The following is a 13,885-nucleotide window of genomic DNA, read 5'->3' as shown; positions in this document are numbered from 1 at the left end:
ATTGTATGGTCCAGAATGAATTCAATGTTGTATAAATAGGGGTCATGTGTTGTTAAAAATAACATCTTACAATGTCGTTTCCTTAGATGTTGTCTAAGGCAGAAGATTGCTTCAACGAGGAGAAAACTCCAATAGAGTTTCGGTTTCCGAAAAGACAGCGCATGTCTCACCATCTTGATATCCAAGTTGAAAAATTTGTTGCCCAACACTGATAACAGAAAGGCGAGTAAGATCGAATTTCATGAAGACAAGATTGATGCTGATGGAAGGGTGAAATACAACCATATTGAGTTAAAGATCGATGAAGATTTGAAAGTTATTTGGAGATCATATCTCCGTAGGCTAACAAAGCGATCAATCGAGTTCGATGCGACAATTTCTAGATTTATTGACAACATTATCAAGATGTTGAAATGTCCATAATCATCTGGTAGTGCTTAGGTTTTCTTATTTATATTGTTTTTCCTAAGTTATGTAATCGTCTGTCTAAGTTATGTAACCGTTTTTCAAATGTTAAGTTATGTTCATCATGCATCATTGGAAATGCCAGAATGTTATCTAATAGACAATGTTGTGCAAATGTCTAAGTAATACTACATATAATATACAAATAATACATGAAAATAATAATAATAATAATGTCTAAATAAGTCCCCCACGGATTATGTGTGTTGCCTGTGATGCCAAACTATGAACTTCGCCATCTGGTTCACCAATGAGGTTATCCATAATGACTCAAAGACTGGTCTTGAGATGTCATGGACATATCCAAATTGGCGGAGACACCTCTCTGGTAAGTTTCTAGCCACTAACTCCTCCCATCATAGATAAACAAAAAGTGTAGCATCATCGAACTCTTCATCCACTCTATGGCATGTGTAAGGTGTCCAGATGACATCTTCTATAGTCAGCGCATCAATCCTCCTCATGTACTCCACGAAACCCCCAGGGTGTACATGCATTCCCCTTCATCTCTTGGCTCGTGGGGACCCAGCAGTGGTAGAAATAATCCGCCTCTCTTAATGGAGGGGAAATGCTCGTATATATAGCACTACACAATAATAAAGACTCAGATAAACAGAAATAATTTCTTAAATAGAACTAACATAATAAAAAATAATAATTTAGTTATACTTGATATAGAATCATATAACCGACAAGCTGTCTGGTCTCAAAATCAGCCGCCTCTCTAAGGGCAACATATAGAAGAGTCAATGCAGCACACCCCATGTCCAATTTTAATGTTTAAGGATGTTAAACAGCCACATGTACTTTGCATCAATATATACATGAGACTTATTCTCTAAGGTAGTACATCCTACAAGAAGTAGAATAAATACCATAGCGGATGTTTCATACGTACCTCGATGCACTAGCTCGCCATACCTATCCCACATCCAAGATATAGGCAAAAGTGAACACCCATTATATACCTAATAACTTATCGTCGAACATTGTAAGCAAACAATCCACCTGTGGAATTAGGATACCGCACTCATCAACTATCGCCTTCACCTCCGGTGGCATCACGGCATCAGAGAACTTTTTTAGCTTCAACCCATGGGTGGGCAACTTAAGCGGAATACGGTCCTGTAACAAACAAAAGAAAAAAATATCAATTAATTTTAAAGTATCATTAATAAATTAAGTCACATCATCGACATATCATATACATACATCTCCCTGCCATAATCTAAAAGTCACGTGATACGTATATCTTGTGAGAATAGAAGTGTCACTTGACCCACCAGGAACCCCCCATCCTTGTGTATAGACGATTCTGTCGAAGCAGGAGCAATGACATATGTCTCAACAAGTGGAGTACTATCCACATAATTAGTAGGTGGCGCCTCAACAGCCGTATGCGGAGTATGCACCTTAATAACTCTCTCTATAGTAACTTCTATAGTAGTTGTTGCCTCAGCCTCAGAAGGATGAGACACCTCTTCCGGATGGAGCACATCTGCCTTTACCACTGTCTCCCGTCCATCCAGAAGCAGATCAAGATCCTCTACGTCGAATAGTGCGGGGTGCACGAAATTGAGCATGATCGGCCAACCGCCTACTGTAAGAAATGGTCGGTACCACTCTTTCTTCCCTGAGATGCGAGTCCTCCATATCACCTCCCCTCTCTCGAGCCCTCCCAACAGTTATATCCCTCTGTCTACCAGCAATCCCGCCATCTATGCCTATGATCTTCACTAAAAATATAAAACAAATTTTTTAGCATACCTGATGTTTTTTAAAAATCAGGGAACTTTTGCACTTTTTGGGTTTTTAAAAATATGCGGTAACAAAGCATACATTAACGGTTTTTTGAAAAATGCGGTAAACATGCATAAAAAATTTGGATTTTAAAAAAACTTCGACAAAATGCATCCTTTTTTCGAATTTATTGAAATGTTCGAGTGAATGCATGCATTTTTATCCATTTTTTTAAATCCGGAAAAATTTATGCATTTTTACAGTATTTTTAAAAACTGAAATAATGTATGCATTTTTATCGGATTTTTCAAAAAAATACAGAATAATTTTTGCAATTTTAGTGGATTTTTTTGTTAAAAATCCAAAAGATACTTCATAATAGTGTAATACGGTAAAAATCAAACTTACTTACATCAAATGCAAAAAATCTGGTAGTGTATGTGAAATGTCCAAAAAAGTATCGAGAATTTATAAAAATTCGAATTTCTCCAAAAAAAATTATGAAAGGAAATATAATATTGTTCCAGACTATTATAGTAAAAATATAACATGTGTTGAGATGTCAAGTACAATTTGGAGGGGCAAGAAAATTCCTCAAAAAGGTATTGTAATTATTAATTAGGTCCCCAATAGAAATGAAGATTGATTAGAGTCATGCTGAAACAGTAAACTGGGTGTGGATTAGGGGTGGTAAAATGGGCCGCTCGCTCCACTCCGCGCTTGCCTTGCCTTATACCCGTAAAAAAAAAGGGCAGAGCGGGCTAGCCCTCCAAGTCAAAATGGATCTAAAAATCAAGTTTACCCCCCAAGGTGGCGGGTTGGCGGACTTGCCTGCCTAATTTTTTATTAATTTAGTTTTAAATTCTTTAATAAATTTTTTTTTTTTTTTACTTTTCAATTAAAATTTTCACTTATTTTTTAAAACAATTTTTTATAAAACATCTCTTTAACAAATTTCACTTAAAAATTGTTGCATATATTTATAAATAAATGTATACATAAATTAAATCATCAAGAATTAGAATTACTAGAATTAACTAAAAAAACGGCGGACTTAAGGCGAAATAGACTAAACGAATAGGCGAGGCGGGTTTTGTCGAGCGACAGATTTTGATGGGGCGAGCATTGGTGGGTGGCGAGTTTTGGCGAGGCGGAATTTGGTGGGCGGCGGAACTAAAATTCCAACAAAACCCGTCATTTTATGGCGGATGCGCGGGCCGGCTTGACGGACTACGGCCCGTTCTACCACCCCTAGTGTGGATAGTAGTCTAGTACAAAGCATATTTTTCAATTTCTAATGCCCTAAAGTCATAAATTATTTGTTATCCTAAATCATAGGGTTATGAAAATATATAACAAAATTTAGGGGTGTTACAAATGTTATATGATTTTGTGTGATTGACATAGTCTTTGGATAGTTGCTATGTGCAATTATAGAACGTTGTGATGAACAATCTTATTATGTTTATCTTAGTCCATATTGGTGGTTGCTAGAGTTTAACCATCCTGCAAAAAATCAACTTAATATTGAAAATGAATTTCTTTTTAAAGAGTCGAAGATATGATGGTCGAGTGTAGTAATTTTAAACTCCACTATGAATTTGAAATAAACTACAATTTCAATTGAAAATATAATATAGTTGCATATTTATGATTATTATTCATTTATAATAGAATCATTCATTTTAAATTTACATGTTTTTAAATATATTTTATACAATATTAAATAAATTTACACTACGGGTCACTATCAACATAATACATATTTTATTTATTTTTCAAATGTTAAAATTCTTTTTATTCTTTTACTGTCTCATGGATCAATTTTTTTCTTTGCTTAATTATTTAATAATTAAGTAATTCATTTTAAATTTATTTGTATAATGTATTTTTTTTTAATTTTAAAAACATAATACACTACCTCATTCTCTTTCTCTTTAGAAAATACAATTTCAATAGAAAATATAATATAGTTGCATATTTATGATTATTATTCATTTATGATTGAATCACTTATTTTAAATTTACATGTTTTTAAAAATATTTGATACAATATTAAATAAATTTACATGATATTAAGTTGTAGTTTACGGGTCACTATCAACATAACACACATTTTATTTTATTTTTCAAATGTTAATTTTTTTTTAATTCTCTTTCTGTATGATGGATCAATTTTTTTCTTTGTATAATTATTTAATAATTAAGTAATTCATTTTAGATTTATTTGTATAATGTATTTTTTTAAATTGTAATAATATGAAAAATGTATTTATCTCACGGGTCACTAACAAGACACTATTTATTTTAGTTTAATCAATCATTATTTTAATTCAAGAGACCAAATTTTTATTTTTAAATATTAACTTTTTTCTCCATCTCATAATTATATTTTTTTCTTCTTTGTGTATGATTAATTAATATAGTTAAGTCTATATGATTATTGTTCATTTTAAAATAAGTAAATAATTTTAAATTTTGCATTTATATCTAAAATTTTACATTTGTATTTGATACTATATACGTGATATTACATTAAGACTCATTCATGTGTTACAAATATTTTGTTGTTATTTTTTTTAATTCATGATTATTATTTGAAGATTCTAAATTACTATTTTTTTTAATTATTTACACAATATCATAATTAAATGACCCATCCTCAAAATATATGTTGCTGGAATGGCAAAGCATTGTGAAATTGACTTTGGAAATCTTATTAAAAGTTTTTTTTTAATGGTTAATTTTCATTTTATATATATAATTTTGTCAAATTTTTTTATTTCACATTTTTTCGTATCATTCAAACAATATTACACCATAAATAATGCACCCGTGCGACAGCACGGGTCTCTGACTAGTACTATGTGAAACTTAAATTACTCTTTATATGTTTGAAATTCTAACAAACTAGTTTCTATTCATTTTTTAATTTTTGCAATTTAATCCCTATATTTTCCTTAATTCCACTTTCATCCTTATAAGTTAGAACAAATTGAAAAATTAGTCATTATAAATTTTCAACTTGATACAATTTTTCATATTTGAAAATTGGCCACTCAACTATTTCAAGTTTCGAATTTGAGCTGGATCTTGTAAAATTCTTTTTTTACCTTTAATTATATATTTATACTTTAATTTAAAAACTTATAAAATTTATAAAATTATCCCAAAATATAGTCTAAACATATAAAAAAATAAAAATAAAAAAAGTTCAACTGAAACATTTAAGTTTCCTATAACTTTAATTTCTCTTGAATTCTATAGGAGATCACACATGTCTCTTGAATCTCAAGATAACTCTTGATGAAAATTTTATAGTATTGGTCTAAAACCACATTAAAACGATTACTTTTTCCCATAAAACTATAAAAAAAAATTTCTTAAAAAAGGTTTTGAAGGAAAACAAAGAATAGATTGAATTACACTAACTACTTACTTTGTTAATATAGAGTTTAGAATTACACATAGAACATTCAAATTCAAATATCTGTATACAACTAATTTGGTATAACTAAAACGCTAGTGTGTTCCCTCTTATTAGTTTTATTAGGTTTGACAGCAAAAAGGATTTAGAAAAAAAATTAGAGTTGGGGGATATTCTTATGTTATAAGTGCAAGCTACATTAAAGTAAGATATCGAATAACACTCATTTACAAGGAAGAATAATGCCAACTTTTTTACACTTTCTACATTATAAAATAGAGTTAAAAGGTAGTGCACTGACAGTGTAAAATAGTTTTACACTGTCATCCAATAAAAAATCATAAATGTGTCATGTCATTAAGTTTTTTTTAAATAAAAAAATAATTTAATTGGATACATGGGTGGTGATTGGTTGACAGTGTAAAATATTTTTACACTGTCAGTGCATCACCCCTTTTCTCTATAAAATATCACACTAGAGCTTTTAAAATTTATTCTCATTCTATTACACTGAATATATACATGAATTCTTTTAATTTCATCAAACATTAATTAGATGTTAAGGTCGGTTGTGAAATGCATAACAATATGCAAGCATGTAATTATATCTTTTTTTTCCAACTTTCCACAATTTATGGTGGCAAAAATATCCGGCAGGACATTTACCTGCATTTTTTGAGACTCACACTATAAAATATCTGCTATCAATTTTTTTTTTTAGAACTGATCAAAATTTTAAGTACACACTTTTAACTATTAACTCTATTCAATCTCATTTTTTATGAATTTTTACAGAACAAATATATTTGTTTGCCACTCGTACTCCTAAATATACAAATACGATTATAGTACCAATATATCTATATCCTATTAAAAAAAGTTAATATACCCTTAATTTTTTATTAATATATTAGTTGTTTTTCTTTTTCTATAATAAATAACTAACAATTATTTTGACATTAAGGTAATTAATACGTGGCAAAACACATTTGTACAATGGAATTTCTGTTTTGTTCGCATTTTTGTGCGTAGCAGGACAAAAGTTTAGCCCCGTACCTTTTAATGTGTACTTTCACTCTGTTCTATTTTTTGCGATTTTATGAGTGCGAATACTAACAAATTTTTTTTTTTTTTTGTATTTTTAAATTTTAAAGGTGAAGTGTTCGCGAGCCTATTCCATCCCATCTTCACTTTTCTTACAAAGCATGCTAAAATTTTAAACCTGTATCCTCACATGTTTTGAAGTTTGTTATAGCATTCTCACATGTTTTGACCATTGTTTGATAAAAATTTAAAATCCAACCCTTAGTAAAAATTTAAAAGTCCTATTCTAAAGATTTAATTGTATGTAACATATGTTGGACTAATTCAACAATAGGATTAGTCTATATGACACATTCCTTTTTTTATTAGATTAGAAAAATTAAACCCATTTACACTCTTTTTGGATGGAGTATTCTTTTTCTACTTAACATTCACAAAATTTATACAACATTTGAGTATTCTGTTTCTCCAAGAATTTTATTGGTTACTTAATGAGTAATCTTTGCTTTGTCTCATCATTCGTGCAATATAAGTAAGCCAAGAATATCACAACCAAGCTCTTCACACACACATACTCTCCTTCATATTCAAGCTCTTATATCTATTATTATACCTTACCTCAAAACTAATCAAATTCCAATTCACTCATACAATGGTGACTCCAAAACACACTTCTCAAAATTTTCCCATAATGTTTCTTCTATTCTTCATCACAATCAATGCATACACATCATTGGCTTCTCAACCACTAGACATTGAAATCAAATGTGGTTCATGTCCTTGTGGCAATCCTTGCGCCGAGCAAAGTACTCCGCCCCCGCAACCTCCTCCTACACCACCACCAGAATCGCTACCACTTCCGTATTCCTCTCCACAAAATAGTAATCCACCACCTCCACCTCCACCATCACCACCATCATATCCACCTCCACCCCCTCCTAAATCACGTCCACCACCAACACCACCTCCGCCGAGGTTCATATATGTATCGGGCGAGCCCACGGAAGTATACTATTATTACTCTGCTGCCCAAAACAGAGCTGTTGGGCTAATGCTAGTTTTACCTTGTTTGGGAGCAATGTTAATCAATATTATACATGGGTGAGTTCATGAAGCTGGTCTAAATCATCAAGAAACAAAAGTTTGATTTTTTATTTTTTTTTCCTTGTTCTTGTTCATCTCCATTTTATTTTTCATATTTTGGTACATTATTTAATTTTAATCCCATTTGTATTTTTCCCCTCCATATACAGTCTTTCTTGAACCAAAATATATAATATAAATCATTAAAACAAAATGGTGCTATATTCTCTTATAACTCATAATTGCATACAAGAACGCGGCCATAATTTTTTTTTCTCTAGATACAATCAGGATTCGAATTCTGATAATGGCGTCGAAACAGTGTATTCATAGTTTTATTACTATAATAAATCAAACACTTATTATTAAGCCAAAGAAAGAAGTACCTACTTAAAAATAAAGAAAATAGTTCAGCACTCTTGAGTAATCAAACTACAACTATGTTCCTCAATGGTAACTCTGAATGTGGATTCTCTATGGATCTAAGAAAGTTATAGGTAATTGCTCCACCAATAGCTCCAACAATTGGACCAACAATGTATATCCATAACCCTTTGTAGACATGTACAACAAGTGCAGCACCAATACTTCTTGCTGGGTTCATAGATGCCCCTGATACAGGCCTGCAAATAGTTTTTCAAATAAATTATTTTAAATAAGAAAAAAAAACATTTATACAAAATTAGTAAAATACTTGCACGTCTGCACAGATTTACGCATTACGGGTTCAATTTTTAGATAGTATGTCAGAAGATTGAGAAAATAAAAATAGTTAAACATAATCACATGTGTCAGTGTTACATGTATCGGCCGGACAATAATGCTTATAAATTTAATTAATCAACAATTAATTACCCAGTGATAAAGACATTTAACATTATAGTCATTCCAACTGCAACACCGGTCAAGTTATTCACCTGCCATCAAGTTAAGCAAATGCCTATTAGAATCTTATATTTATAAAACTTACAAAAAGTTAGTTAAAATTGAAATTGAAAACAATTTCATCCTCGGTCACATCTTAACCGTTAGATTAACTTAAGCGCTGACAATGTTGATCTCTCGGTCGTCACATGTGCACTTGTACGCCGCGCAGACATACATATAAATAAATATTTATGAGTGCTTACCGCTCTTTCATCCGTGGCAAGTGCTGAAACGACAAACAATAAGAGAAAACTGGTGATGATTTCAAGAACTAAAGATTGAGCATTTGATCCAACCGGTACCGTTCCAAAATGAGTTTCGGATGTGATCTCAAATATTAGAGATAATGTGCCACTCGCAAGAATTGATCCAAACATCTGAGCAAGAATGTACAATAGAGCCTACATGTACAAAAATTATAGTTTTTGCAATTGCGCGCATAGTATATCTGACTTATTAATAAATAAAATTACTATTATTAATTATAAAAATAAAACTACCTCTTTAATCGAGATACGGCGAAATATGGCCCAAGTGATGGTAACAGCAGGGTTGAAGTGGCCACCAGAGATATGACCAACAGAGTAACACATTACCATTACAATAAGTCCCCAAGTGATACAAATCCCAGGAAATGTCACAGAGCCATAGATCTTATTCACTGCTACAACACCACACCCAGCAAATATCACAAAGTATGTTCCAATGAATTCTGCAATCACCTAATCACAAACAAGAAAAAAAATTTAATTAATTCATACTACATTTGTCACTTTTTATTTTTCAACATTATAAGAGCAATTGGTACGTAACATGCAGGATTGTCTTTAAGTTTTTCGAAGGCTGTGTTGAATAAACTATGATTCAACTGTGACAAATCTATTATAAAATTCTATTTAATCACAATTTAATCGTAGAAAATTTAACGCATTATGTTGTAGCCCTTTTGCACGCTTTCAAAGACGATTCTGGTAATGTGATTAACATTTTTGAAGTTTATGAGAAAAGTGAGAGATACCTTTTGTGTCAAGGTAATGGTATGATTTGATAAACAAAGTTGCATGATGTTAGTGTTGCTTTCTTCAACACTTGAAGTTTCATGGTCTTGGAAGCCTTCAGATTTTTTTGCCATTGATGCTAATTTCTCAAGTTACTAGCAGTTGAAATGATTTGATAATTTAAATTTTGGGAAGTTATGGAATGTATCTTACGTGGTAGACTTTATATAGCAATATCAGTTTCTTTCTAGAGTAACTACCAAGTGATATATTTTTTATATATATATTTTTTTTATATGTATAAAATGTATAAAATAAAATAAGGGGTTTCATGTATATTTTTTGGATAAGTCAAGATGTAAAAATAAAAAATAAAGTCAAGATTACTTGATAAACAATAAAAATCTCCTTAAGCAAAAAAATAAAAACTAACGAGTATGGAAATTTTAAGTGTGTAATGCGAGTTCACTGCATTTAGATTATGGTATTTTACATTTGACCAAATAAAAAGTAAAAACTAATGAGAATTTTTTATTTTATTTTAATTTTATATTTTCTCTATAGTCAAATCTAATTACTAGTACATTTGTTTTAATATGGTGTCAATATAAATTTTCTAGATACCGGATGAATCTAGCTTGTTAACATTGGAGATTGCTAATCTTTACTAAGTAGTTGTATAAAGATTTTCTATTGCAAATTAGTGGTTTCGAATCTACGACTTTCTGCTTATTTATTTTATAGAAATTTAATTTTTGTCTGTATTTATTTTGTTACAAGTTATTTAGTTATTTTATTTTTGTTTCTATAGTATATCTATATATAAAAACAGAGTGTTCTTAATACAATGTAATATAAGAAAATTATATTGTTAATTTCACAATAAAATTAAAAAAACAATTATAATATTAAAAAGCTATAAAAAAATAAGAATATTATAATGTCATATTAATATATAAAAATATTACAAATTTTATACATATTTTAAAGGGGAAAATAGGTTTAAGAGGTTCTATTAAAATGCAAATGTTAAACAATGGGTCAATGCTTTGATCTTTATTCAAAATCTTTACACACACACAGAGGACGTATCATATGAGAATGATATTTTTATATGAGAACATGAGAATGAATCTGAACCATTAGATTTTAAAATAAATGGTCGAAATTATGTGTCAATCTTTTTTCTCTCTCCTACTTATAGCTGTGTTACCTCAGTTTTGTATAACACCGACGTAACATGTTGTTTATCTTATTAAAAAATAAACATTACGCTCCCAGGACATATCCTCTCGATTTTTAGCATGTTGGAGATGAAAGCTTCGTCATAACAAGTGTTATTCGTTGTAATGCAAGTTGACTAGAACAATGTGTAATGATGCTTTAGGTAAGGATATTTGATCCTTAAGAGTGTGTTTGGATGAAGCATTTTAATGAGGTAATGTAATGTTTTGAGGAAATTTAAAATGATTTACACAAAATTTATTGTTTGGATACAAAAATGAAGAATTGTTAAAATGATAGAAATTTATGGAGTACTTTATCTAAGTTAAATTTAATTATTTTGAATGACACCAAAAACCAAAGAATTTGAAATTCCTTCATACTCCTTAAAATGTATTTGTTACTATTATTTCTTCAAATTTTGCAAATTGGTCCTCATATTTTTCAAAATTACAAAATTGACCCTAAAATTTTTTAAAAATTGCAAATTGGTCCTTAATAATTTTTAAAATTTACAACTTGGTCCTTCGAATTTTTAAAAATTACAATTTGGTCCCTACATTTCAATTATTTTAATTTGGTCCAAAAAATTTATATTTTATAAAAAATGACTCTAAAATCTAACAATGAATTACCTTAATACTCCATCCAAACAAAATAATTTAAAATAAATGGATTTTAATTGAATCATTTGAATTGCTTTGAATTTCAAATTCCTTTAAAATTTCCAATTACCTCATCCAAACACACTCTAAAGGAATTGTGATAATCAGGAGGTATGGGAGAGGGGGACACTTGAGGGAAAGGTAAAGACTGAGTAGACACAATAGGTGAAGAAGGTGTGTTGGAGAACAACATATTGAAGGGAAAATAATTTTCATGAAAAAAAACATCCTTAGAAATAAACAAATTACTCGCCAAACTTGTTATGACATTTATATCCTCTATGTTGAGACGAGACACCAAAGTATACACACTCTTGACTCATGAAATCAAGTTTATGTTTGTTATAGGGGTGAGTGAGATGGAAGCAAGCACATCCAAACACCTTAAGTGAATCAAATCTAAATAACTTGTTGCAAGGCATGATAAGGTGAGTGATATTTTAAAAGTCTTGCAGAGGGAATCTGATAAATAACATGAAGAGTTATGGGGAAACGAGGATCCCAGAAGTGAAGTGGGATAGAAGCACAAGCAAGGAGGGTTAGGCCTATTTCCACAATATGTATATGCTTCCTTTCCACAAATCCATTTTGGTGTGAACTATACGGACATGTGAGCCTATGAGTTATGCCTAGTTCTATCAATAACTTAGTTAAAGGCGTGAATTCTCTCGCATAATCAGATTAAACACCTTCGATTATTGAATGAAACTGAACCTGAATATTCTTGAGGAAAAGCTTGGAAGTATGCATGACCTTTGACTCGTGCTTCAAGAAATGGGTCAAAGTGTATCGAGTATGAGCATCCACAATGGCAATATAGTATGAAAAGCCAGAGTTATATATATGTGTGGTTCAGGTCCCCATAAATCTGTATAAACAACATCAAAAAGGGAAGTGTATGTGTTCAAAGAAAGAGGAGCATGCAATGTATGTGGCTTGCCTAAGCAACATGACTTACATTCAAGTGAAAATTTATTAGAAATGTGAATCTTACAACGCTTAAGAGCAAGTTTTACAGTTGCTAAATGGGAATGCCCAAGTCTATAATGACATAGTAAAGACTTATTCAACTTAGGTACATCATAAATAACAACACAAGAGATAGAATTGACATAAGTATTAGAGGAAAGTAAACTAGATTACTTCGACGAAGACATGCTTGAAGGCTTCAGAGCAGCTGTGGAAAGTAGTACAATCCACATGAACTTAGGAAGCCTTCAAGGGGAGGGACTTTAGAATCCTGAGAAATGATATAACATTTGTCAGCTTCAAATTGAAATAATACACGATTGTCTTTACAAATTTTAGAGACAAATAGTAAGTTTCTTGTAATGCAAGGAACGAGTAAAATATCAATTAACTTAAGACAAAAAGATGAATTTGCACACATTTGAGGAGCCTACACCATGGATTGCTAAGGTTTCACAATTAGCTACACTGACTCGACTAGAACTTGCAGAGGATTGCTTATATTGCAAGAAATCGGGATTATAAGTTAAATGGTGAGACACATTTGAATCTACGAGCCACACCTAATTCTCAAGTTCATTAGGGAGCTTCGACTCAAAAATGGTCGATAAAAGCCAAATGAAGATAGATTGATCTTGCACTATCCACGCCTCATATTCATATGAAATTTTACCTCGAAGTCGGTAAAGCTGGGATTTGTATTGCGGTGGAACTTATGGATTCACCACAATCTTGTTCCAGAATTACACCCTAAACTTGTTGATTCAAAAGCAAGTAATTGTTCTCTTGAAGCTTGATGTATAGTTTAGGACCCAATTGTGATGAGAGGATGATGAAGAATCAACAGCAAACACCAAAAAACTTGGTATCTCAATTCACAGTGATGCAGTAGCAGTAACCTCTGATGACTCAACCATGGCGAAGGAAGACGATACAGTTAAAGAAAAGTGGAAGGGATCATTGGCGAATAAGCTAGGTTAATATTAAAGTTTGACCTAACTCATCCTTACAAAACCGGTTAGTAATGTGAGAAATGTCACTCTATATAAACTCTTTCAATGCTCTATCTCCAACCAATGTGGAACTTTAGGATCTTCCTAATACACCCCTCACGCACAACATTCTTTTTGGACTTGGTGCGTGGTTAGGTCTAATTCATCTCTACAAAACCGGTTTGTAGGGTTTAATATTTAAGTTTATTGATCAGACAATGAGTCAATCATCGTTTATGCTCATGAAACAAATTCAATAAAGTATTAAGCCAAAACTCTAATAATTCTTTCATTAACAAAGCTTTTAATCTCAGTCATTTATTTTAAATCTAAAAAACTAAAAAGAAGTTC

At 31.1% G+C, this 13,885-nt stretch overlaps 1 protein-coding gene across 1 annotated transcript; it reads right to left on the bottom strand.

The window, feature by feature from the left end:
- Nucleotides 1-5,719: 5,719 nt before the first annotated feature.
- Nucleotides 5,720-9,818, bottom strand: LOC131619435 (probable aquaporin NIP-type). The gene is made up of 6 exons (XM_058890529.1): nt 9,705-9,818; nt 9,187-9,408; nt 8,890-9,087; nt 8,615-8,676; nt 8,218-8,382; nt 5,720-5,807 (listed from the first exon to the last, which is right to left on the bottom strand). Exons 1-6 carry the CDS (start codon nt 9,816-9,818, stop codon nt 5,720-5,722), a joined length of 849 nt encoding a protein of 282 aa, XP_058746512.1.
- Between the last annotated feature and the right edge of the window lie 4,067 nt (nt 9,819-13,885).

The sequence above is a fragment of the Vicia villosa genome, linkage group LG7 (genome assembly GCF_029867415.1).
Source record: "Vicia villosa cultivar HV-30 ecotype Madison, WI linkage group LG7, Vvil1.0, whole genome shotgun sequence".
In the NCBI taxonomy this organism is placed as follows: domain Eukaryota; kingdom Viridiplantae; phylum Streptophyta; class Magnoliopsida; order Fabales; family Fabaceae; genus Vicia; species Vicia villosa.
This window is presented reverse-complemented; position numbering and strand designations above follow the sequence as displayed.